Consider the following 25646-nt stretch of genomic DNA (forward strand, 5'->3'; position numbering starts at 1 on the left):
GGGCACCATTCTGGCCACTCTTTTTTTGTTGGGTGGCATTCCAGCCACCTATTCTTTTGTTTGTTTGTTTGTTGCTTGGGCAGTTGTGCTCTCGGAGCTTGGGGCGGCAAATTTTTTGCTTGGGGCAGCAAAAAACCTAGAGCCAGCCCTGGGACCTGTTACTTATGAGGCAAGGATTCTTCTTCAAGCCCATGACATCTTGAGATGCCACTTCCATACAGCATGTCCCTTGAAACGTGCCGGTGAGGAGGACCTCTTTCTGTAATGCAGAGGGTGGGATAAGGTCCTTTTCCTGATTACCCGGGATATACTCGGTGATTGGAGACTGGACCCTGGATGCTCTCCTGCCGACACAGCTACTGCCGCTCATTGGGGTTGGTTTAATTATGCAGATGGGAAAGGTCTTTCCCGTCAGCATAGAACAGTTACATGAGAGACCTTACAGAGGTGCAGCTGTAGCGGTAGGGCTGTGCCACTGTAAGGTCTGTAGCGTAGACATAGCCTTACTCCAACATACTGTCCAATATGTGTGCATGTATTTAGGCATTACAATTCTGATAAACTGATTTTAAAAAGAAACTATGCCTCCCTTACATTTATTCTGCCTTAGCTTTTCCGTCACTCCACTTTTCTCTTTTCTTTTCCCTTCTACTGAATCTTAAAATCTTTTCTTTTCTTTTCCAGCATTAATTTCTTTATTCTAGTTCTCCAACAAGGTTAATGAGCAAATTGTTCTTTTATTTCCTTTTGGCCTCTATCTCCTAGTGCTCTATGTTTTGTTCTCTCCTTTCTTAATTGTTATTTCAATTTCTCCTTCTCCCTTTCCCAGTTTCTCTCTGCCTCCTCCTAGTCTATGAACATTTCCCTCTCAGCTCATTACTTCTACTTGCTTCTCTCTCTCTCTCTCTCCCTCCCCTGCCACCTGCGGTCTCTGCACCAATCATTCTTCTGTTCGCAGACAGCTGTATTTTCCTGTGTGCACAGCCATACACCCAGCTATTTTCTTGCATACAAACACACTAGGCTGGGGCAACCCTGCAGTTTCTGCCCCATGTCCAAGCTCCATATAAATGAAGGGAAGGGACCAATTTTTACCCTCTCCCTCCAAAGGGCAGGGAAGGAGACAGCAACTAGAGCACACAAAGGCAGATGAGAAAGCCATTTTCATCCTCTGCCCTCAAATGGTTGGGAACCACTACACACACACACACAATCCCCCAGGAGGTGCAAGCAATTTTCACCTTCTATTCTAGGGAGGGGACCATTCTGAGTTATAAGGAAAGAGGTGAGATTCTGGGATTGGTTGGCCAGGAGCAGCTATCGACCAAGCTGAGCTCTGTAGCAGGCAGGGATAAGGGAAGAACTGGGCAGGAGGGATTCAGCCCAGCTTAACTGAGCAGCCAGCATTGGTCAAAGAATCAGCATACACCAGGAGCACTACTGTCCTTTGTCTGCATTAGTAGCAAGGGATTGGTTGGTCAGCCAGTCATTGTCAACTATGTCACCTGATTCCTGCGGTGGCTGCCAGAGGTAGGTGCTGAAGCTGTGAAAGCGTCACTGATTAGAGAAAAGTGGCTCTGTCCAGACAGAGGTTCAAAGATGACCCCTCTCCCTGCTGGTTCCCACAGTCTCACTGAGCAAGAGCTGGATACCATTTTTCTTTCAGAGATATTGCTTTGCTGTGTCAGTATTTTGTTTTCAAATGGCAGACATACAACAAGAAGGGGAGGGAAGGTAGGCAACAGCCAGCCCATAGGAAAATTTTAGGATTTTCCATCCCCCTCTGTTAGGGTGATCAGATGTCCCGATTTTATAGGGACAGTCTTGATTTTTGGGTCTTTTTCTTATGTAGGATCCTATTACTCCCCACCCCTGTCCTGATTTTTCACACTTGCTGTCTGGTGAACTATCCTCTGTAAACCAGTAGTGCCTCTAGTACATTGCCTGAAATGGACGTCAAAAGGTGAAGAGACCATAACACACACACACACACACACACACAAATCCATGCTAAAACATATAAATACAGTAAATCCCCATTCTCCTAAACAACGCATGGACTTTCCCCTTCTCTCACGTAACCAGCATTAATGACAGATGGATGTCTGCTCCACTCTAACCTGGAAGCTCTCGGTCCTTGAATGGATCGTCAATCTCTCTGCTCTTCGATCTGGCATCACTTTCACACACCGGGGTCTCATAGCTGGAAAAGGAAGAGGAGAAGGAGGTTCAATTATTTGATATAGTTTCAGACACATCACGTCGTCATTAAAACTTTGGCGACCATTTCAGTTTTGCCTCATCGGCTCAGTGCAGAGGAAAAAACAAAAAACAGGAATCCAGGTAAGAAATAAATTGGCTCAGACTCAATCTGCATACGACCAGGGTGATGCTTGTAGGAAGAGGGCAGCACTTAGAGGAATCAGCATGAAGGTAATTTTGCCTTCTATCCCAGGCCTCTTCTTTTTGCTTGTCAGAAGGCGGTCAACCCTTGGGGTCCTCAAGAACTGTTCACTATCAGTGGTTGCCTAGATGACCAAGAAAATCTTCTGAACTTCAGCTGGCTAGGAGGTCAAGCTCATTTCTCTTAGTTGCGAGCTTAAGCACAGCAAGCCAGGCATTCTGCAACTTTGAGGTAGGGGGAGGGTAATGCATTGTGCCTTGCCTTGATTCAGATAACCACCTGCAGAGTGCACATTTCAACATGCAGCAGCCTGTCTATTAAATAGAGCAGACCAATAAAAGCATCTCCAGAAGCTATACTAGCTGCCAGTTCAAACAGTTCAAGTTCGGTTCCTTCTCTTCAAAAAGTCTCAGAATAGCCCAGGATTGAGCTACCTCAGGGGTGCCCCTCTCTCTGCCCCTCTCTACAGCAGCTGTGTCCACAGACTCACTACTGCTGACACAGCCAGGTTCAAACTCACAGAGGCTACTTATCAGAACTTGCTAACCCCACAATGTGTTTCTGTGGAGCTTTCAAGTTGTGCGGCCTCCAGGATCCTGCCTGGAGAGCTTTATGATGCACAGGAACAAAGATTTCAATAAAGAATCGGTTTCTGTATTGAAATCTGACTGGCCATGCAGTTCTCCAAGAGCTTTCTAGATCAGTACTAGCCATGACAACGTGGTGTCAGGCTATTCCTGGCCACTACGGGGATACACAAGAGTGGGGATAATGCAAGCCACTTTCTTTCCTGTTGTACCACCCAGTCAGTGGCCAGGGATAACAGGCCTGTGGCTTCTGTGCCTCTAAACACAGGGACTGTTTTCTTCTAACTCTCCTGGTCTGCAAGCCAGCTCAAAGAGAGCAGATATGGGGAGGTGTCATAAACAGATAGCTAAGGGTTAATGTCTCTTTCACCTGGAAAGGGTTAACAAACAACACCTAACCAGAGGACCAATCAGGAAACAAGATACTTTCAAATCTGGGTGGAGGGAAGTTTGGGTGTGGGTCCTTTGTTCTTGTTCTGTTCTCTCTCTGGGCTCTGAGAGTGACCACACGAATCTCCAGGCTCCCTAATCTTCTGTTTCCAATTTGTAAGTACAACGGTAGAAAGACAATATAGGCTTTTACATTGTTTTTCTGTATTTTCAAATGTGTAGTCTGCTGGAAATAGTTTAAATTGTATTTTTTCTGGATAAGGCTGTTTATACATTTTCTATAAGCTAAAAGACCCTGTAACTGTTTACCATCTAAATTGCAGAGATAAACCTTTTACTTTTTTCTTTCTTTTTTTTATTAAAAGCTTTGCTTTAACACCTGTTTGATTTTTTTCTCCTAGTTAAACACCAGGGAATTGGTGGGGAGAAGGGAAAGAGAGCAGGGAGGGAAAGGTAAATTTCCTCTTTGTGTTAGATTCACGGAACTGAATCTGTATGGCCTCTGGGAGAAAGGGGGGAGAAACCTGATCCCTCTGTGTTGTGTTTCAAGGAGTTGAAGCAGGGTAAGCTCCTAGGGTACACAGGGCGGAAAAGATCTGGGAGGAGGTAAAGAGGGGGAAGGGAATGGTTTATTTCCCTTTGTTGTGAGACTCAAGGAATCTGGGTCTTGGGGGTCCCCAGAGAAGGGTTTGGGGACACCAGAGTCTATCAGGCGCTCTACTTAAGTCTTGATTGGTGGCAGCCTATCAGATCTAAGCTGGTAATTAAGCTTAGGGGAATTCATGCTAGTACCCATATTTTGGATGCTAAGGTCTGGATTTGGGAAAGAATACTATGACAGGAGGATGCAGGGCCCTTCCTCCTCTGCATTGGCCATCTCTGGTGGCAGGACAAAAGAAAAGCATGCTGTACCGCCCTGAAGGATGGGCAGCAGTAACACTCCCCCTGTGCAGTAAAGGGCTCCCACACTTCTTCCTGTGGAGGCTCTGCTCCTCCATGATGCAGACACGTGCCTATCCAATGCAACTGAGCCCTTAGTGTGATAGTTAGTATCAGTGCTCCTAACCTCAACCTAAGCCACTGTTACCATCAATCAGGAAAACCAAGTTTCCAAGTGTCTAGAACTCATTGGTGGTGTTCTTTTCTTTGCAGATAAAAACCAGGCCCAGTCCTCAGAGAGGATCAGCCATTCTGAGCATTTCAAGTTGTAAAGTTCAGCTGTATTTGAGCTGTGTGTGAGCAAAAAAGAGTCTTGAAGTATAGTTTATATGGGAAGTGGCTATTTACTTCACATTTACATTAACTCTCACATAGGTTACTGGATTCTGCAAAAAGAGAACTTAGAGTGAACATGGCATATTTCAGCCAGAAGTCTGCATTTGTCAGAACATTAAGAGCATGTGAAAACAGTGAGTGATAATGAAAGCCTTGACAAATCCCTAAGTTTGATGGGTGCTACTATATATGCTGTAATATAGGTCCTTTCCTCTCTGCTTCGCTGAGTCCAGTGCACACAACTGGAGTGAAAGATGCATTCTTCTCCACTCAGGAGCGGCGCCAGGTTTTTGGCGCCCTAGGCGGGGGTCCTTCCACGCTCCCGGTCGTTGGCGGCAATTCTGCGGCGGGGGGGATGTCCTTCCGCGCTCCCGGTCTTCAGGGCACTTTGGCGGCGGGTCCTGGAGCGAGTGAATGACCCGCCGCAGAATTGCCACCAACGACCCACAGTGCGGAAGGACCCCCGCCGCTGAATTGCCGCCAAGGGCAGCAAAATGCCGCCCTCCCAAATCCTGGCACCCTAGGCGACCGCCTAGGTCGCCTAAACGGAAGCACCGGCCCTGTCTCCACTTCAAGTACAGTACCTATCAGTGGGATTAAAAAAGTGTGCATTCATATACACACATTCTGTAGGTGTGTTTCCTCTTCCTCTGCCCCTCACCCTGAAAGTAATAAAACTTAGCACTCCTATAGCACTTTCCATCCCTAAGTCTCCCAGAGCTTTTCAGCTCTCATTAACCCCATTTTATCGATGAAGAAATTGAAGCAGAGAGAGGTGAAGTAACTTGACAGTTAGGCAGTGGCACATCCAGTAACACGACTAAGGTTTCCCAATTTCCATCTCCATGCTTCATTCACTAATCTAAAGGTGTTCCCCATGCTGAACTAATGGTAAAGACTAGGAAAGCACAGTGTCTGACAGAGGTAGGGAGATCCTTCATAGTGTAGCTGTACTTCTGAGTTTAAATGCATGTGTGTTCTGTTGGAATTGTCCTTTCACCTTGCCCGACAGTTCAGCCCTGAGAAGTTCAGTGCATATAACAGAAATACATGATACTAATTAGTCTATTCGGCTGTAGAAGAGACTGGGTCCAGAGAGAGGGGAAAATATTAAGAAAATATGAACAGTCATGTAGACAAGGAGGTTTAAGCACCCAACTCAGGCCCAGTTGCACTGGTTGCTGATTGGAGCATTATCTACTGTTGTAAACAGGAACCTAGACTGCATAACTCTGGTATGGCAATTCCCGAGTTCTTTGGTTCCCTTGTTTTCTCTGAACTGGTGTTCTCTCTTTCATAGTTATTTCATGCTCCACCTTACAAGCCACGTTCAAAGCAAGTTGCTCTCACCGGGTAGAAGTACCAGGCAAGGGGCGCCCTGTGTCCACCAGGACGCACCAGCAGTACCCCGTGGACTGATGACATTGCACTGGTTTGTACAGCCCGCCAGGAGCACACTCTGGGATGACAATACCCTCACGGGGGTTCTGCCTGGCCTCCTCCAAGGCACTCTGTCTCTCCTGGTCACACGAGTGAACTTTCTCTGGAAAAGAAGGAAAAACAGAAACATCACCCTTTGCAACAAAACATGGCTTCAGGGCAACTCTCAAACCTCAGCGTTCAGGATGCTAGTCAGACCTGAGAATGCCTGATCTCTCTTCCTTCCCTAGGAAATTCCAATATTCAAAAGAAGTTTCTCAGCATGCACAGGGATCAGTGTTACATTCTGGACCTGAAATCCTCCTCCTAATGACGACAGCCAGCCACTTGTGAAGGGGTGCACCAAATACACTTTCCACTCTGGCCATAAAAATGGATAGGCTGCTCCTGCTTTCAGTATGTCCTAGACAGAGTGCATCTACTGCATACCCTGGGGGAACAGAGAGGACGGCCAACCGCATCACCGCTGGGGCATGGAAAGAGCGTGCTATTTCTTCCTTACTCCCCAGTATGTCCTGGGGAATGGAGAAGGCACCTAGGCTTCTCTTTCCCCACACGGTATACCCTGGGAGACCGGAGAAAGGGCCGTGTCCCTTTCCATTCTACTATAGAGAAAGAGGGCCTCCTTGTTAGCATCATCCATGAGGGAACAGATAAAACAGGTGATATGCACTAGGGAACAGACCATTTAGAAGTGTCCCCTAGAGTCATCCAGGAATCTGGAACCTTCTGCTCCAAAGGTCAGGCTTCTATCACATGAGTAAGAGGTCAAACTCATTTAGCTGGCAGATGTAGTAGGCTGCTCTCCTCTATATGGACCAGCCACTAGAGGGGAACGAGACACACACACACTTTACAAACCTATAATGTTAACAATTATTTAACTGAAACAGTTTAGAGAAAAATTATGTTTGTTGGAAGACCTCAGACACATCCATCTGGTCTTTGACCTGAGGGCTGAGAAAATTGTTGCTTCAAGTTCTCTAGTCACCTAAGGAATCTAGAAAAAAGTGGAAGACAAGACTTGACATTCTTAAGGTTTTTTAAAAAAAAAAAGGAAAGTAGAGAACACCCCAATAAACTCTCTGGATTTTCTTAAAATATGTATCATGATAAAAAGTGAGGGGGACAAATGCTCCCCTCTTCCATACCCCCTTTTGCAGGACACTTTAATAAACCATATTGCTTAAAATCCTCTCTCATGCCCAGAGGGCACTTCAAGTTTTCAGTAAAGAAACTAACTCAGAACCCTGACAGGAAGTGTCTAGACCTGAACTTGCAGACATTTTGATGGTCAGTTGGGACACATTGCATTACACAACTGTCTGCTCTTTCTGGGGGCCGGGGGTGCCACCCACAGAATTAGTCTGGCAGTTCTGAATGGAATTATTTGGGCACAGATTGCTTTGGTTACCAGAGGCCAACTGTCCATGATTTATAATTGTAACATAGCAGCCAGTGAAAGAGGTTCCATGAGACCATAGATGTCCTCTGCCCCAAGCATTTCAGAAACTCCTTAGGACTGTGAACAAAAGACACTTAGACTTTGTCACACACGAGTCCACACAAATGAGGTTTAATATAAGAGCTTTAACTATGTGCAAGTCTGACTTAACCAGAAAGAAAGTTGATTGGTAAAGAGGAGGGGAAGAGGGGGGAATAAAATCAACACAACTGAAAGGGCTCAAGTCTCAGCTGATATTTAAGCTGACTTCACTTTGCTGACAGATTTCACATCTTAAAAAAAACCCTGACTGTTCCTAAGCTGTATGCGGACAGAGGAGTCATTCAGTAAGAGGCCTGTGGGCTTCTTAACAAATCAATTACATCACAAGGGGTCAGCTTACTCAAGGTCCCTGCCTGACAGCAATTTACACCTGGGCCATTGGGTGAGAGAGTAATTCATTTAGTTCGATGAAGCAAACAAGAGAGACAGAATTTCATGCCTATGATCACCTCATTTTTGATTAATTCACTTTATTTAATAACCAAAAGAAAAAACTCCATTGAAGAGAAGTACATTCCAGACATTTTTCTGTCCAAATCCCCAAAGCTTCCTCAGTGTACAAATTCTCTGGAGTCCTTTGAGTATTGCAAAACTGGCACTAAAAGTTCCTTTGAAAAAAAAATAAATACCAATGCTTTTTTTGGCCCCGCACAACAACTTGTTATAAAATTAATCACTTTTCTTTTAATCAGCCATAGCCTTAGTTGACATATATACAGTACTGTGTGAGTATACATCACTGTGCATGTATATGCAGTGCACAAATGTACATTCATATACACATACTTATGCTTGCATTATACCAGTGGCATTTAAAAACATTTTCTCTTTGCCCAGTATACTAACAAGAAAAATGTGGGGGAATGGATGGCCCAGGGAACTCCTAATAGAAAACAGAGCTGATTGATAATCACTACCATCTGATGGGTGTTAATGGGTTATGGGTACACCTACACAGCAAAAAAAAAAACCAATGCTCACAGCAGCAACTCTCAGAGCCCTGGTCAACCAACCTGGACTCATGCTGGGAGGCTAAAAATAGCAGCATAGCTGTTTAGGCCTGGACTGGAGCCTGGACTCTGAAACCTGGTGACATGGGAGGGTCTCAGAGTCTGGGCTCCAATCTGAGCCTGAACAGTCTCTCAGCTATTTTTAGCCCTGTGAGACCAAGTCAGTTGACCTGGGCTCTGAGATTTGCTTCCACAAGGTTTTTGTGGGGTGTTTTTTGGTTTTGCTTTGTAGACCTAGTCAGTGAAATGAATTTGGCAGCCTTTGTTTAGTTCATGGCACATAGGCATCCATGTCACAACAAACGCCATCATAATTGGCACTGATTGGCTCCCTGTTGTCTTTCTACTGAGACTTCCAAGGACTGAACGGACCATGGGGACTCTCACCCAAGACTGTTTAAACTAGCAAATTGTGTAGTCATCACTCTCCACTGTTGGTGAAAGCCAAGATGTAGGCAGGATTACAGTATTAATTTTACCGCCATGTCTTCTAGAGTGGTGTTTCTCAGTGACCAGTCTGTGGACCAGCGCCGGTCCCCGAGATCTCCCTGACACAGTTGAGTAAGGCAGCAAGCCGGTCCCTGAGAAACAAACACTGATGAAAACACCAGAATCCTAGCTATACTTCAGCATTCATCATGGCATCACTAGTAGTGAATTCTGACTATGAAGTTTGCTAATGTAGAAGAGGCCTTCTAGGAGTTTCCCTGAGACAAGTTGGAGGTGCTGCTCACTGGATGGAGGATCCCAGGGTCACTCTTTGGAATTACTTCCTTCTCCAGGGGTAACTCTGGCACCTTTCACTTGTGCCAAATAATATTGCTGTAATTTTTTGAAGTGAATTAACATTTAGGGTACATCCAGACTATCCGCTGGATCGGCGGATAGCGATTGATCTAAGACGCGATATATCGATCCCCGAACACACTCCCGTCGACTCCGGAACTCCACCAGGGTGAGCGGCAGAAGTGGAGTTGACGGGGGAGCCGCGGCCATCGATCCCGCGCTGTGAAGATGGGAGGTAAGTCGAAATAAGATATGTTGACTTCAGGTATGCTATTCCCATAACTGAAGTTGCGTATCTTACATCGACCTCTCCCCCAGTGTAGACCAGGCCTTAGGGCCTGATCCAACACCCACTGAAACCAACGGGAAGATTCCCAGTGACTTCACTGCAACTGAATCAGGCCCTCACTGTGCAGATTGTTTTTCTGGGAAAACATCTCCTTGGCACCTTATAATCTACGTGCAACATGTGACAGTGTGCAAGGCATCTAGAACGTATGGATAGAGGCTTTTTATCGTTCGTACCAATCCATGAATAAAGATGGCATGCAAAACTCCATTCATGGCCACACATCACTCACTCTCACATACCATTGCATATTATACAGATATGTGCACATACACAAGTTTAGGTGCTCACCCAGGTTTTAGTCAGTTTTCTTCTGTTGTGTTGGATATATTTGAAGGGCATCACAAGATTTTCAATATGGAAAAAATGTTTCTATAAAAATCATATGTGACAAGGTCATGCTGACCTGAGCCCTCCTGTATAATTATTTTTGGAAGTTTCAATTTGTTAGAAAATTACAAGATATATATAATATTTAAATTGCAAAATATATTTCAAAACAGTTTTTAATTGTGATATGGGGATGTGAGAGTAGCTGGCTTAACTTCAGAGGCAAATTAACCAATTTGCAAGGGGCTGACGTTGGTTTAGTTGTGGGAGAGGAGAATGGGACAGTTGCAGGATAGCTGCTTCCTATTGGGGGAGAATGTTTATTTAAATGCATGTAGTGATAATAGTTTGTGTACAGGAAACCTACAAGTTTTTTCTTCCCTTTAGACTTAAAAACACTAGGATCTCACATCTGTGTACTGTAATCTCCCCATTATACCACAGCTGTGAAATTGAACTTATTTACTAGCAGGTGGTGGCATTTTTGCTATATCTGTTAAATAAATATGTCCTCAGGTTTCATCTTTAATACTTTCATTAGCTGTGAACAAAATCTGCATGTGATACAAAATTGTGAAGAGTCACCAACACCTGCAAAAACAGATAAAACAAAAAATACTCAGTGCCATATCTAGACACTCATGCAGTCACAACAGTGGCTGATGGTTAGATATCTAAGAATGGGTTCATTCAAAAAAATTAAATTAAATTTAACTTGGATAAATATATGATGGGAAAACAATCTGAAACATTTTATAGGAAGGAGTATCTTGAAAAGCAGTATTGTAATAGAGAATTAGGGCTGATTGTGGACAGCAAACTTTGTGCAGTGCAATGTGTTAGCAAAAAAAAGTCAATGTTATTTGGAGTTAGATACATGGATGCAGGAAGGGACTTAAGCACTTGTGAGACTGCTTCTTAGTTAGCGTAAATTCGCATGGCTCAGTTGACTTCATTGGTTTATACCAACTGATGATCTGACCTTCTGTGCTAACTTACAGGCACTTTATTATAAGAGACATGTGGAATTCAGAAAGTGACAGTGATTAAGGGGTTAGATGGATTGATTTATGAGGAAAGATTGAGAGAACTAACTGTGGTATTTTCAGAAGCACTCAGCATTGTCCAATCTCCATTCTTATTTATATCAATGGGAGTTTTACTGTTGACTTCAACAGGGACAGAATTAGATGGAAGCTGAGGGTTCTGAAAATCCTGTTCTAAATGTGTGTAACTTCCACAAATGGTAATGACTAGGGGCTATGACAACCAATTATAAGAGCATTAACACCACTAATGGAAAGGAATTGTTTAGACTGGTCCAAACCCTTAACACAGCGTAATGGAAAATTATTACAACAATAATTTATACTTCTACAGCACTTTCCACCCAAGGATTTCAAAGAGCTTTACAGATGTTAAATGAATTAGCCTCAGACCTCCCTGAAGTAGCAAGCAGAACTATTCCTATATTATAGCAGAGAAAACTGAGGCACAGAGAGTGTAAGTGATATGCCCGTGGTTTGTTGGGGACAAAGCCCAGATTAAATTTCAGATCTCCTGGGTTCCAGTCCTGCACATACGGCTAAGCTTGCTCTGATCAGGACTAGAGAACGTAGGCTGGAGGAGTTCCCCGATGACCAGTTCTGTTAGAGTAAGGAACAGTTCCACTGAAGGAAATGGTGGCCTCTCCGTTGCTTGAGACATTTAGAAGTAGACTGGAGAAAAGCACTTGTGACTGTGCTGTAGCCACCAAGCCTACATTGACAGTGAAAGTAAGATGTCCAAACAGATCTCCTGTATCTCTCAGATTTTTAATTTGGTGAACCTTCAATGACGTCATCTAGATCTAGTATCAGAGGGGTAGCCGTGTTCGTCTGGATCTGTAAAAAGCGACAGAGTCCTGTGGCACCTTATAGACTAACAGATGCATTGGAGCTTTCATAGGTGAATACTCACTTCGTCAGACGCATGTCTAGATCTAGGGCAGTGGAAACTCTGGAATGCCAAATAAGCTGTAAGCCAGACACCAGCTATAAAATTCATCTGCAGCCCAAAAAAGAAGCTCGTCCTCTCCATGAAGTGCAGGGTGTCTACAAGCATGACTCCCTACTTGAGTTAGCAGGAGTTATAGGCAAAAAGGGAAAAAAGGAAGAAAACCTTAAAACATGCATAGATCTACATCTAGTGAGAGAGGAGCATCTACTGAGTTGATGGGAGTGTGGTGAGTGAGAAGCTACCCAGGATCAACAATACTACTGTAACCATTTAAAAAAGAAAGACATAATCATCATGTTGTCCTGTTTTCTGCTGTGACTTGTGACAGCCGTCAGCAAAAAAAAGCCCACTAGCTCAGCCAAACTACTGCTGCTGCTAGGGAACAAAACCTTTGGGAGTCAGCAAATCAAGATTGCATTACCCACTGCCAGCAAGCATGCAAGAGCACGATAGAAAGAGAGAGAGAGAGAGAGTGTGTGTATTAGAGGAAAGTTTGTGGCAGAAATATCCATTTTAGCTGTAGTTGCTCAGCTCTAAAATGCTAACTACTTGTTATTTTTCACTCTCAGCTGCTTTTAACACTCTTTAGAGCATTTTAAAAACAGGCATCTTCCGAAGCGATGAGCTATAGCAGGAGACATGGGGACAAGACATTTCTTGTGGCTTTTTTATTGAACAAATTTTCCCTAGCAATGATCTTCTGAGAGATGCATCATCACATTCCTAAAAGGTCTCTTGCTCTCTCACACATTGAGAAATGCACTGTCTGACACATACCTCTACCATCTCCACACAGAAACAGAAGTGGACTGATGAGGTAAGGGACTCAACTACTGCCTAATTAGCCAGCTGATTATTAAAGATCTGGGGAATTAGGTGATGCAAGGCAGTGCTAGAGAAGAGCAAATGCCAAGGAGCACTAGAAGAATAAATTACTGCTCAGACTCTTCCTTGAGGGGTAGATACTGTTTCACTAATGGTCAGTAATTAAAACACCCTCCAAAGACTTTCCCAAAATCTTGCTAAATCATATCATGTCAGCAAGAACTGCTTCTCCCTCTCGCTCGAGCAGGTGAGCTTTGGAAAGCAAGCAGTCACTGAGGCCCAGTGGCTAAAGCACAGGCCTGAAAAAAATTCAGGGTTCTATTCCCAGCTTCATGGAATGTGCATATGGATAATCACCTGAAGGAGATATTCAGGGTTTTATTCCTAGTTCTGCCACAGACTTGCTGTGTGCAGGTAAGTCACTGAAGATATCCATGCCTCAATTTCTCCAGTGCTTACATGGCTTTTTTAGGCTAAGTCTATCAATTAAATTGCTTTGAGATCCTTGAATGGAAGGTGCTAATATTAAGTCCTGCATTATTAGCTGTAATGGTAGCTCTGGTGCTAGTTAGCCAGCCAGCCATATTATCAGACTCATCAGTTCCTACTAAAACAGATGAGAGGCCACAAGGAATGGGAGTAGACTGGTCATACAGTGCAGGTCACCATGTGTTATCTGAAAGGCAAATCATTTGAGACAGGCTGATTCAAAGCATAGCACTAGCTACTCTGATTCATAATTACAGAACTGCTTCTTCTGGAGTGTTTTTGTTCTGCCTTGTAAATTGCTTTTCTCCAGAGCCAGACACATGTGCCTGTGTGGTAAGAGCAACATGCACCATCTTCTCTCTGACTTGGGCACTAGGATTTCCTCATGAGCAGTTTCCTCTGAGTTCTGCCTGCAGTCCAACTTGAACCTGCAGGTTAAAATGCAAACAGAACCTGGAGGACCAGCTACGGAATCACTGATATTTGACACTCAGCCTACTGCTAGCCCATAGACAGAGGGACAAAACTCTCACCTCTTGCCTAGTAGCACATTATCGACAATGCTGAACTATAGGGCAAGCCCAGTTAGCAATAGCATTTTTTTAAATTAAAAATTATATCTTGCCATGCCATTGTCACCTCGCTTCAAGCTCTGCTACAAGATAGGGAGCTAAAAGGGAGTACAGCAGCTGCTGGTGGATGGGCTGAACAGCAGAAACATCACAGATTTGGACCGAAGATTCCTCACTTCTGTTTCTCACTCTGCCATTGATCCACTGGCCTTCAGCAAGTAAGGGCCTCTGTGCCTCAGTTTTCCTCTCTGTGAAATTGGAATAACATTTGCTCTTCTCAAAGAGATTAATCCATTGAGCCTGATTCTCATTTACACTGTTGTGGTAGAATCAAGAGGCCTTAAAGCGTAACGTGATGTAATTTACACTCACTCAAGGCTTTTTTACAATGTCAGAGCAGTGCTAAGGAGGTTTAGTGTAAGTGATAAACAGATCCATTGTGGTGTATAGAGCACTGAACTTGTGGAGGAACAGGTGCCTTTCTGTCCAACTAGGACGCTCAGAAGCAATGGACTAGAGAAACGGAAAATTCCATCCAGGAAGCAGTTTCATCACAAGTTGCTGCAGGTTTGCATCCCTTCTACCTCAAAGGCAAAGAAGGATTTTAAATAACCCGGGGGTGCTGGCACACAAGGGTTGGCAGTCCTGCTAAAACAGCATGGTGAACAGGTACTAGACACCACTCTGCAAAGCAGGGACGTGGATGGAGGAGCAGAAACAACCCCTTCTGTTTTCTCTAAAAGCACAATACCAGCTGAGCAAATATAGGCCCTGGGTATAGTATAAATCTCTCCCCACCTCTTACTCATCAGCAGCACCACCACTGCAGCCTGTCTCAATCTTGGACCATCAGCCTGGAAGAACATTCAGGGTTTATTTTATTTTTTAAAGTAGAAAGAAATATTCCCTGCAGTTGTCCCCAGTGCACACATTCAACTGTCCTTGCTTTGACTGTTAATCTCTCAGCAGACAACATGGGGAAAAGTTACTGTATATACTGCACGCTGCAGAATTTTATCTGTTGATTTATTACATTCAAAGTGCCTTGCAGCAGGTGGCATGTTAGACCTAAATTATTCAGCAACCCCACCACTTCCCTGCCCCCCCCACGCTTCCCCCTGTTGACATGGCAGAGCTGCACTGAGTTACATTGCAATGTTAACCAATTCTAACATTATTCAATATACTGCATAGCCCCTTAGACAGAAAACAGGGGTCAGCAGAAGGGGTGAAGCACTGTCTTGGCGATCAGGGTAGACTTTCAGAAGGAGGTAGCTGCTACTCAGGCCTCTTAAACTGCAAAGGAGTAGTGTGCTATTCTTGTGGGAATTAGCTGCTGCATAGCCAGGGTAGGGTCCTGCTATGCAGTACTCCTAAATCCTGCAGGAGCAAAATTCTGCTCTACTTGGATGGTAGTCACCTATTCCTGCAAGCCTACCCCACCTGCCTTCCAGACAGTGCTCATCCCCCGTCTGCTGCCCCAGGCAGGCAGTCACACAGCCATTGCAAACCTCCTAAAACAGTGGCCAGACAAGTTATGGAGCTAGAGGACAGCAGGAAAATGACCACATTATTTTTATGCACACCGTGCATCATCTTGGCAAAAAGGTAACTTACAGCAACTATTTTGCCTGGCCACATAATCCATTTACATACAGGTTATCTATTACCCTGATTAAATCACAGCTCATTAGAACACTTTGGAAATTGTCTGTGTCATCTTGTTGACTTGATTGGATTAGAGTAGTGGTTCATGGTACACAGAGATTGAGACACACTGTTAGATCCTGGACCACTGAAGTCCCATCAATTATACAGCCTAAAATCCCCAATGGCAGTGGTTGGCCTGAATCAAACCCCCTGAGCTGCTAAAGTTAGACTCATAGACTTTAGGGTCAGAAGGGACCAATATGATCATCTAGTCTGACCTCCTGCACAAAGCAGGCCACAGAACCCTACCCATCCACTTCTATAACAGACCCCTAACCTATGTCCGAGTTACTGAAGTCTTCAAATTGTGGTTTGAAGACCTCAAGCTGCAGAGAATCCACCAGCAAATGACCCATGCCCCACGCTGCAGAGGAAGGCGAAAAACCTCCAGGACCTCTGCCAATCTGCCCCAGAGGAAAATTCCTTCCTGACCCCAAATATGGCAATCAGCTAAACCCTGAGCATGTGGGCAAGACTCACCAGCCAGCACTCAGGAAAGAATTCTCTGCAGTATCTCAGATCCCATCCCATCTAACATCCCATCACAGACCACTGGGCCCTTACCTGCTGATAATCAAAGATCAATTGCCAAAATTAAGCTATCCCATCATACCATCCCTTCCATAAACTTATCAAGCTTAGTCTTAAAGCCAGATATGTCTTTTGCCCCCACTACTCCCCTTGGAAGGCTGTTCCAGAACTTCACTCCTCTAATGGTTAGAAACCTTCGTCTAAATTCAAGTCTAAACTTCCTAGTGTCCAGTTTATACTCATTTGTCCTTGTGTCTACATTGGTACTAAGCTTAAATAATTCCTCTCCCTCCCTAATATTAATCCCTCTGATATATTTATAAAGAGCAAGCATATCCCCCCTCAACCTTCTTTTGGTTAGGCTAAACAAGCCAAGCTCTTTGAGTCTCCTTTCATAAGACAGGTTTTCCATTCCTTGGATCATCCTAGTAGCCCGTCTCTGAACCTGTTCCAGTTTGAATTCATCCTTCTTAAACATGGGAGATCAGAACTGCACACAGTATTCCAGATGAGGTCTCACCAGTGCCTTATATAACGGTACTAACACCTCCTTATCTTTGCTGGAAATACCTTGCCTGATGCATTCTAAAACTGCGTTAGCTTTTTTAACGGCCATATCACATTGGCGGCTCATAGTCATCCTGTGGTCAACCAATACTCCAAGGTCCTTCTCCTCCTCTGTTGCTTCCAACTGATGCATCCCCAATTTATAACTAAAATTCTTATTATTAATCCCTAAATGCATGACCTTGCACTTTTCACTATTAAATTTCATCCTATTACTATTACTCCAGTTTACAAGATCATCCAGATCTTCCTGTATGATATCCCGGTCCTTCTCTGTGTTAGCAATATCTCCCAGCTTTGTGTCATCCGTAAATTTTATTAGCACATTCCCGCTTTTTGTGCCAAGGTCAGTAATAAAAAGGTTAAATAAAAGATTCGTCCCAAAACCGATCCTTGAGGAACTCCACTAGTAACCTCCTTCCAGCCTGACAGTTCACCCTTCAGCACGACCCGTTGTAGTCTCCCCTTTAACCAGTTCCTTATCCACCTTTCAATTTCATATTGATCCCCATCTTTTCCAATTTGACTAATAATTCCGCATGTGGAACCGTATCAAATGCCTTACTGAAATCGAGGTAAATTAGGTCTACTGCATTTCCTTTGTCTAAATAACCTGTCACCTTCTCAAAGAAGGAGATCAGGTTGGTTTGGCACGATCTACCTTTAGTAAAACCATGTTGTAATTTGTCCCAATTACCATTGACCTCAATGTCCTTAACTACTTTCTCCTTCAAAATTTTTTCCAAGACCTTACATACTACAGAGGTCAAACTAAAGGCCTATAGTTACTCGGATCACTTTTTTTCCCTTTCTTAAAAATAGGAACTATGTTAGCAAGTCTCCAGTCGTATGGTACAACCCCTGAGTTTACCGATTCATTAAAAATTCTTGTTAATAGGCTTGCAATTTCATATGCCAGTTCCTTTAATATTCTTGGATGAAGATTATCTGGGCCCTCCGATTTTGTCCCATTAAGCTGTTCAAGTTTGGCTTCAAGCTGTTCAACTTTGTAGAAGTTTGGGAATGAGCTTCACAGCCAGCCTGGTTTTCATTTAGCAGCTACTGTGGTTGTATCTAAGCATTATCTCCACAATGGCCAAATGACAACCCTGAATTTGAACACCTCTGAACTGAGAAAACTTGGATCCAAATCCAGCTATGAACAATGCTTCAGGCCAGCTCCACTCAGAAGATGGGTCAGACAGGAGATGGAAACAATTGATCTTTGATGTTCTTGTTTTGGGAGGGAGTCAGAAGATTACTCCACTCCCTTATGTCTATGAAATTCCTCACCACCAAGTGGCAGCTTGTGGCATAGTTAACTCCTGATTGCCTTCTGGGCTACAGCTGAATTCATTTCTTCACTCCCTTTGCTTTCACTATTTGATCTCAGCTCCCTTTGCACAACTGAGGAATATGCAACAACTTCTACCAGGACCGGCTCTACCATTTTTGCTGCCCCAAGCAAAAAAAATAAAAATAAAAAAGCCACCCCAGACTGTGCCACCCCAAGAACGGACAGAATGCCACCCCTTAGGATGTGCCACCCTAGGCACGTGCTTCCTCCACTGGTGCCTGGAGTTGGTCCTGACTCCTACTTGACTATAATGAGAAGTTGTATGTGTTTCCACCCCAGTCTTTAAATACTCTTGAGAGAACCCCCCATCCCTACTCCTCCTGCTCCCACACTTTTTGTTAGCAGCAGGAACTATTGTTGAAGAAAGTAACCTCCCTCTGCTGGCTGCACTGTGTAAGAACAGCATTTCAGCATTTCCCCCGACAGTATTGGAGATACAGGACATAGCTGCGGGGAGTCATGTAGGAGACTGTTAACTGATTCAGGCTAATTTGCGTTAAACACGGTTTGGCTGCCCACTGCAATGGCCACCTTTTGCACCTAGGGGTGCTTGTGTGCACACATGTCTATGCACAGGCCAGGGTGTGCATGCATGAACGTGGGGGGCAGATTAGTGTGTGCGCGCCATGCAGGTTTGTAGTGCATGTGCAGCACGCCATAGGCATATATATGTGCATGCACATCACGACTAAGGGACTTCTCCCTGCAGGTTCACAGACCTCCTTCAATCGGGCAGAGCCTTTGTAAAACCAAATTCAGTTCTCTCCAGCCTCCCCTTCTCTCTATCGTCCAAAAAGATCCCTAACCTGAACCCTTGGCCTCAGTAGAAGCTTCTCAAGAGAAGAATTTGACCCTCTGGTTTTAACCCTAAATGGAAATCTGTGGGGTTTAGCAAAGAGCTTTGCTCCAACTCCGTGTACCTCTCTGCTGCCCATCCCCCTCCCCTCTCTCCAGGCCCTTTTCCTTAACAGGCAGCTGTGGAGGTAGCAGTTATGACTGCGCCTAGAGAAATTTGTTTTCTTTCTTTGGGGGTAGTGGGGACGGAATTCTTTGGGAATGATTTATCACATGGCACTAAGGGGGAGCTTCATTTATTTGCCTAGCTGCATATGGCTTAGCACCTAGGATTGCAAACTGATTATTATACATTGTTATTTTTCCTCACTTATATACTTTGCACCTTTTCATAGAGCAGATTAACTGCTCCCCAATGGCACATTATTTATGACTGTTTGCTCACGGACTGGCTGGGAAGGGTCCTGGCTCTAGACTCTTCCAGTGTGTCCCCCCCTCGCCACTTCAGGTCTGCTGGAGGATCACACTTGCTAGTGATACATCACTCCAATTCTAACTTTAAATAGCATCTAGGTAAGAGACTCCGTGATGGAGTTTGGATCCCTTTGGCAGCAGCCAGGAAAGGAACGCGTGACTGGACTGCAGCTGCAATGAGAGAGTATGCACAGCCAGAAGAGCAGCTGCATATGCATGCACATACACAAACATGCAATATTAGGGCTTGTCTACACTGGCAATCTACAGTGCTGCAACTTTCTTGCTCAGGGATATGAAAAAATACCCCCGAGTGCAGCAAGTTTTAGCGCTGTGAAGTGCCAGTGTAGCTACGCCCCTCATGGAGGTGGATTTTTTAGAGCACTGGGAGAGCTCTCTCTCAGTGCTCTGTCATGACCACACAAGCCACCTTAAAGCCCTGCAGTAATGCTTTAGCATTGCCAGTGTAGATTAGCCCTTAGTGAAGGATCATCACTAGGACAACTGATTATCTGGCTTCCAAGGCAGGAACTCAGCAGGAAACATCATTGATTCATCATGAAAATTAAAGCAGTCTGGATAAAAATAAAATCAAGGATTTTTTAAAAAAATATTTACTTAGATTAATTTTATTTAAATTAAATACAGGTTTATTTTTACAAAATAATCCCATTTAAAAGTAAATTTGAAATAGACAACCTATGCTTAGGTGTAGATGTACTATAATCTATTAAAATAATTTAAATTCAATACAAACAATAATATTAAACTGTATATGTTTGCTGCCAAGTTTTAAACAAGTCAGACCACTGAACTGGTGGAAGTAACTGGCTAAGTACCTGGAGCCAGAGTTTGCTGAAGTGCTAACCCATTCCTCTTCCCCAGCCCCCACAGTAGCCTCTTCTGCAAGTGCAGAGAGAATATTTTCTTCATTTAAATTTTTTCAACTAGTTTAGTTCAATCACTAGGTCATTCAAAGTTAAGAAACCAGTTTGGAGTTGAAAAAGCAGGAGAGCTTGTTTTCCGTAGCTTTTATTCATGGAGAAAAAGAAGTGTGAGAGAATGAGATCTACTAGTTCTAAAATCTTGAAGGGCATGGTGACCAGAACTATCAGTTCAACTGACTACAGAGAATTCCTTTGTTTAATAAATCAGTTAGTTTTAAATACAAAAGAGATTAAAATACTGGGACTGTTCAAGTTGGCAGAGAGATGGGGGGAGTAGGAGGAGGAGGAGATATGATCAGTGTTCCCTTTAATTTTTCCCACCCATGTGCAGAATGAATTTTGTTATGTGCACCAATATGGAGGTGATGTGTCACACATCACCTCCATATTGGTGCACATAAAATTCATGCAGTGGGGTGGGGCTGAGGGGTTTGGAATGTAGGAGGAGGTTCAGGGCTCAGGCAGGGGGTTAGGGTGCAGGGTGTAAGTGTTTCGGCTGGGGGTGCAGGCTCTGGGGTGGAGCCGGGGTGCAGGAGGGTGCTCCGGGGATACAGTGAAGAGAGAGAGAGAGGACTCCCCACAGCTTTCTCTCCCCACAGCTGCACCTGGGCTGGGTAAGGAGAGGCACCTCTCCCTGCTGCTGCAGCTCCATGGCTGGGGCAGTAGGATAGGCACCCCTTCCCCAGCCCCAGCATGTCCAGGCTGGGGCCGGCAGAGGGGCGCTCTGGCCACAGCAGGGTCATGCCGACTTGGTCGCAGTAGGTTGGGGATGGGCTAAGTTTGGGCTGGGGGAGGGGCGCTTCTCCTCCGGCTGGGTTTCCTAAGCAGTGCTAAATAGGCTTACAGGGAACTTAGAATATGACAGAGGTCTATCAAATCATGACTGGTACAGAGAAAGTAAGGAAGGAAATGTTATTTACCCCTTCATATAACACAAGACAATGAAATTAATAAGCAGCAAGTTTAAAATAAATATGAGGAAGTACTTCTTCACACAGTGCACAGTCAACCTGTGGAACTCATTGCCAGGGGATGTTATGAAAGCCCAAAGTACAACTTGGTTCAAAAAAGAATTAGATAAGTTCTTGGAAGATAGGCCCATTAGTGGCTATTAGCCAGGATGGGCAGGGATGCAACTCTATGGTCTGGGCATCTCTAAGCCTCTGATTGCCAGAAGCAGGGAGTGGATCACTCAGTTATTGCCCTGTTCTGTTCATGCCTCTGAAGTATCTGGCATTGGCCACGGTTGGAAGACAGGTTACTGGTCTAGACGGATTATTGGTCTGACCCAATATGGCTATTCCTATCTTCTTAAAACACGTTTTGATAAAAAACAAAATAAATGTGCTGGATACATACTTAAGGGCGTTCTATTCAACTAATAAAAAAATGAAAATGCTGTTTTTGTACATTCCAATTTCCATTCAAATGCTGCTTGATGCAAACTATGAGTAGAAAATTAATCTAGTGAATAAGAAATGCTTCATTCACCATTTTCTAATGTAATGAAAATGTAAAAATTAAAAATTTGAATAAATATGAGTTTAGCTATATAATTGCTTAAATAAGTATATCAATATAATGTGTATCCTCCTGGTTAACAAGAAGAAGCACTGCATTTTAGTACAAAGGCTGTATTTAGTTGTAAAGCAACATGTTTTTATAGTAACCAGCCAGTGGTGAGGGGGAGGGAAATCAATATTTCTTTAGGAAAATAACTAAAAAGTAAATATGCAAAAACATAAATAAACCAATTATTTAAATCATGATTAAAATAAGTGATTTAAATCAATCCTGTCTGTAACTGAGTGACTTCATAGTGGTGAGTTTTTATACCAGTGAAGGTTTCTCCTCAGTGGGGGCTGCTTAGGACAGTTGCTGGCTTGACACCTACCAAAGGCCAAATGGCTATAGAAGAGAAAAAAAGAATAGGACAAAGAACTAAACTTGGAGGGCACCCAAGGGGTACGAGGGTGATAAGGTGACTTTAGTGTTGTACTTCAACACTTCCGACATATCGGGGAAATACTGCATAGGGAGGCATGAATCCAAGACATGGGACTGCAGCCAGGAAAGACATCTGATGGATGCACAATAGCTATGGCTACAAGCTTTCCGACCATCTGCTCCCTTCTATCAATCAGAGCCCTTTCCTGGTGTGAGAGCGGAGCTTCGTTCTCCCTCCCTTTTACACCCACAGGAACCAGTCATGTTTGAACGGTCCCATACACATGCCAAGAAGAGACAGAGGCTTGGAAACGTAAGACAAAAAGGACTGGGCGCAGAGTGAGCAGGTCTCCGATGTTTACGTAGATTCTCTTGGTTCTAGCCAATCTTGTTTTGGTTTCACTGAAACTAGCTTTCTGCCTAGTTAAATTGTCTACATCTCTGGCTGCTGCCCTCTCCCTTGTTTGTGTGAGGTCCAGCTATGCTTGCGCTGGGCTCGAATGTGCTGTCTCTCCTCCCTCCTCACTGACAGCCCATTGACTTTGTGCCACCTACCAGCCAAAAACTACGAAGGCACAAGTCTGCAATGCCCTGTAATCCACTTTACGGTGATGTGGTAAATTCACTGAGACTGGCAAAGAAGGGTAACATGTCTGGATGAAAGGAGTGGGAGCGAAAGTCATGGTGGCAGCAAAAACTGGGCCCAACAGAGGCAGCGGGACTCAGGAGTCCTCTAAGACAGTGGGACGGGGGAAAGATGGGAAGTTCCATGAGTCCTGTGGGGAGCAGGATGTTGGCTGGGGAACAATTAAAAATAAAAAGCTAAGGAGAAAGCCAGGCTATACCTTCCCCACTCCGCCCCCAGCCACAGATCTCTGTTGTGCTTTTCAAAAACCTGAACACCTTTACTGAAGTTCACCAATACTACCAAAAACTGTGGAGGATACGCCCATCATCTACTCCCAGGAGGTTCACCCTGCAACCCTCAAATGCCCAGCCACCAGGACACGAAGGAATTTTCTTCTGACTGCAAATGATAGTTAGTTCAACCCACAAATATGAATGGATTCAATGCCTCCCCATCCTTAACAGAGCATACAGACCCTGAGTTAGAGTCCAGACCTTCCACATTCCTGGGGGTTGGTTTTATTGGTAAAGACACCCAAACAAAACAAACCTCAGTCTGAACTTTCTCCCTAATCTTGATAGTTCCTAGCATTTCCCTCCAGAACCTTCTCTGTCCCAGCCCTTTCATATCCTGATTGACCCACCTGCCACTACAGCTCAGCAGTAATCATACTAATTCTTAACGCACAGCTATAGTATCAGTGGTCCAGGTGACTCAACAGAAGAGTCCTGTGTTTGCATACAGGGACTGAGAGTTCGCCATCCTGTTACAGTGAGCAAGAATCACTCTGGTTAAGCCAGTACATGAGTGTATCTGTATCTACCTCTTTAGAATTCTCACTGTCCCATGTCCTCAAGCAAGGCACGTGACAAGGTGATGGACAAGTGAAGAAGGCTGTTAGCACATACGGTATGTTTACGCAGCATCTGGGAGGTGTAATTCCCAGCTTGGGTAGACCTATACATGCTAGCTAGCACCTAAAAATAGCAGTGTGAATGCCATGGCATTGATGGTGTCAGACTAGCTGTTTGGTACATACCTGGGGCCGTACTTGAGTCGCTAGCCCAAGCTGCTACCCATGTCACTGTGGCCATTCTGCCTTTTTATTTTGCGCTAGTTTGAACATAACTAGTGTATGTTTGTCTACCCAAACTAGGAAGTACACCTCTCCACTGCCACGTAGACATACCCTCTGTTGTAACAAGCAGGGTGCACACAGCCTAACTAAGGGCACAAACAAAGCCAGAGGAAAAGGGCTACAGTGTGTGTACAAGGGGTAGGACTGAGGAAACTGAATCCTTACCCCAAGGACTAGCAGATATGGCTCCCTGTTCCCGGCTTAAGCAGTTTTCTGGCCATTTGGAGCTGAACTTCGTAGAACAACCCAACCTCCAGCATGATTCAGCCACATTCCACCTCACCATGAAGACCTGTGGAGACCAACTTGGAATATCTCCATGTTGCCCATGGGGGCACACTATCCCCCTGCAAGGCCTCTACTGCTTTTGCTCCCTTGCACATCAGACACCCAGATTTCATGTTGCTTCTTGCTCTTATGCCTCTGAGCCTGATCCTTAAGGTAAATTAATTTTTAAAACTAACATATGAACAATACTATCCTAGTTTCTGTACACTTGTTTTTCATTTCAAAGCTCATTTATAGCTTTGCTCTGTGTTGGAAGAGCTTCAAAAAGCAAAAAGTTGTATCAGTAGAAAGCAGTAGTAAAGGATGCCCAGAGGGACTCTTCTGCTCTAGCACCCAAAGAAAAACCCACATGGAACTGGCACCCATCCAAGGAGCAGGATTTAGAAATAAACAGCAAGATTCAAAACACACACCTATCTTCAGCAGCTAACCTTAATATATTACTCATTCTTCCTTTCAAGTAACGTCATGTTCAAGACACTGGTGATTGCAGAGTATTTACTTGAGACTACTACTGCTGGTTTTCCTAGAGCTGTTTATCTTTCCATGCATGAGCTCATTACATCACCCTGTGGTTTTCTTAAAGGTTGCCAGGATGGGTTGGCTACATGGTTAGAATCTCTCTCTAACCAAAATCAAGTCACTTATTAGCATGAATGGATTTGGAGAAGGCTCAGCAAGGAGCAGTCTTGGTGGAGAGGAACACTCCCAAAAGGACAATTTCTCGATTTATTTTCTTGAAAATAAGAGGAGTTGTCAGGAATTGTCCCAGAACCAAATTTGTAATAAACAGCAACACTATCCACATAACACTTCAGGAGTTATAAAGCTGGGGTGGCGGAGGAGAAGAGATGCGGGCGCACAATGCAAGAACTGCTGCCATCCATCTATATTTTAAAATCACAGCCATTCTCTACATTTTGCTGCAGTGGTAGTGAGAGAGACAGAACTGGAATGTATATTGGAGCATGTAACTGAGAGGCAGTGGGGTCTGGTAGCCCAAGTCTGGAGCTAGGAGCCAGATAGCAGTCCCAAATCCTAATCCAGCCACTGACTCTTTTATTTTACCTCTGGCCACACACTCATCTTTCTGTACCTAGGTTTCCACTTCTGTAGAAGTGAGGTAATACCTACTTCACTTGGTTTGGGTAGGGGGAGGATTAGCTAGTGATTACTATAAAGTGCTACATATATTTTCATATAATGATATGTAGTATACGAGGAAGCTGAGGGAAGCAGAAAGTAGGTGGCTGTCAACTACTCAGTTACAGGTCCAGAGGCAGAACAAGATTTGAGGCCAGA

The 25646-nt window shown here is 44.2% G+C and overlaps 1 protein-coding gene across 5 annotated transcripts in view; it reads right to left on the reverse strand.

The window, feature by feature from the left end:
- Positions 1-25646, reverse strand: part of SMOC1 (SPARC related modular calcium binding 1) — a 193685-nt gene that overhangs the window by 22957 nt on the left and 145082 nt on the right. For all 5 annotated transcript variants that reach the window (XM_030559690.1, XM_030559689.1, XM_030559687.1 and 2 more), the window contains 2 exons: positions 6007-6199; positions 2121-2203 (listed from right to left, as the gene is read on the reverse strand). In XM_030559690.1, coding sequence (XP_030415550.1) covers positions 2121-2203; positions 6007-6199 — 276 coding nt within the window. The remainder of the gene's footprint in view (positions 1-2120; positions 2204-6006; positions 6200-25646) is intronic.

The sequence above is a fragment of the Gopherus evgoodei genome, chromosome 4, assembly GCF_007399415.2.
Source record: "Gopherus evgoodei ecotype Sinaloan lineage chromosome 4, rGopEvg1_v1.p, whole genome shotgun sequence".
Lineage (NCBI taxonomy): Eukaryota > Metazoa > Chordata > Testudines > Testudinidae > Gopherus > Gopherus evgoodei.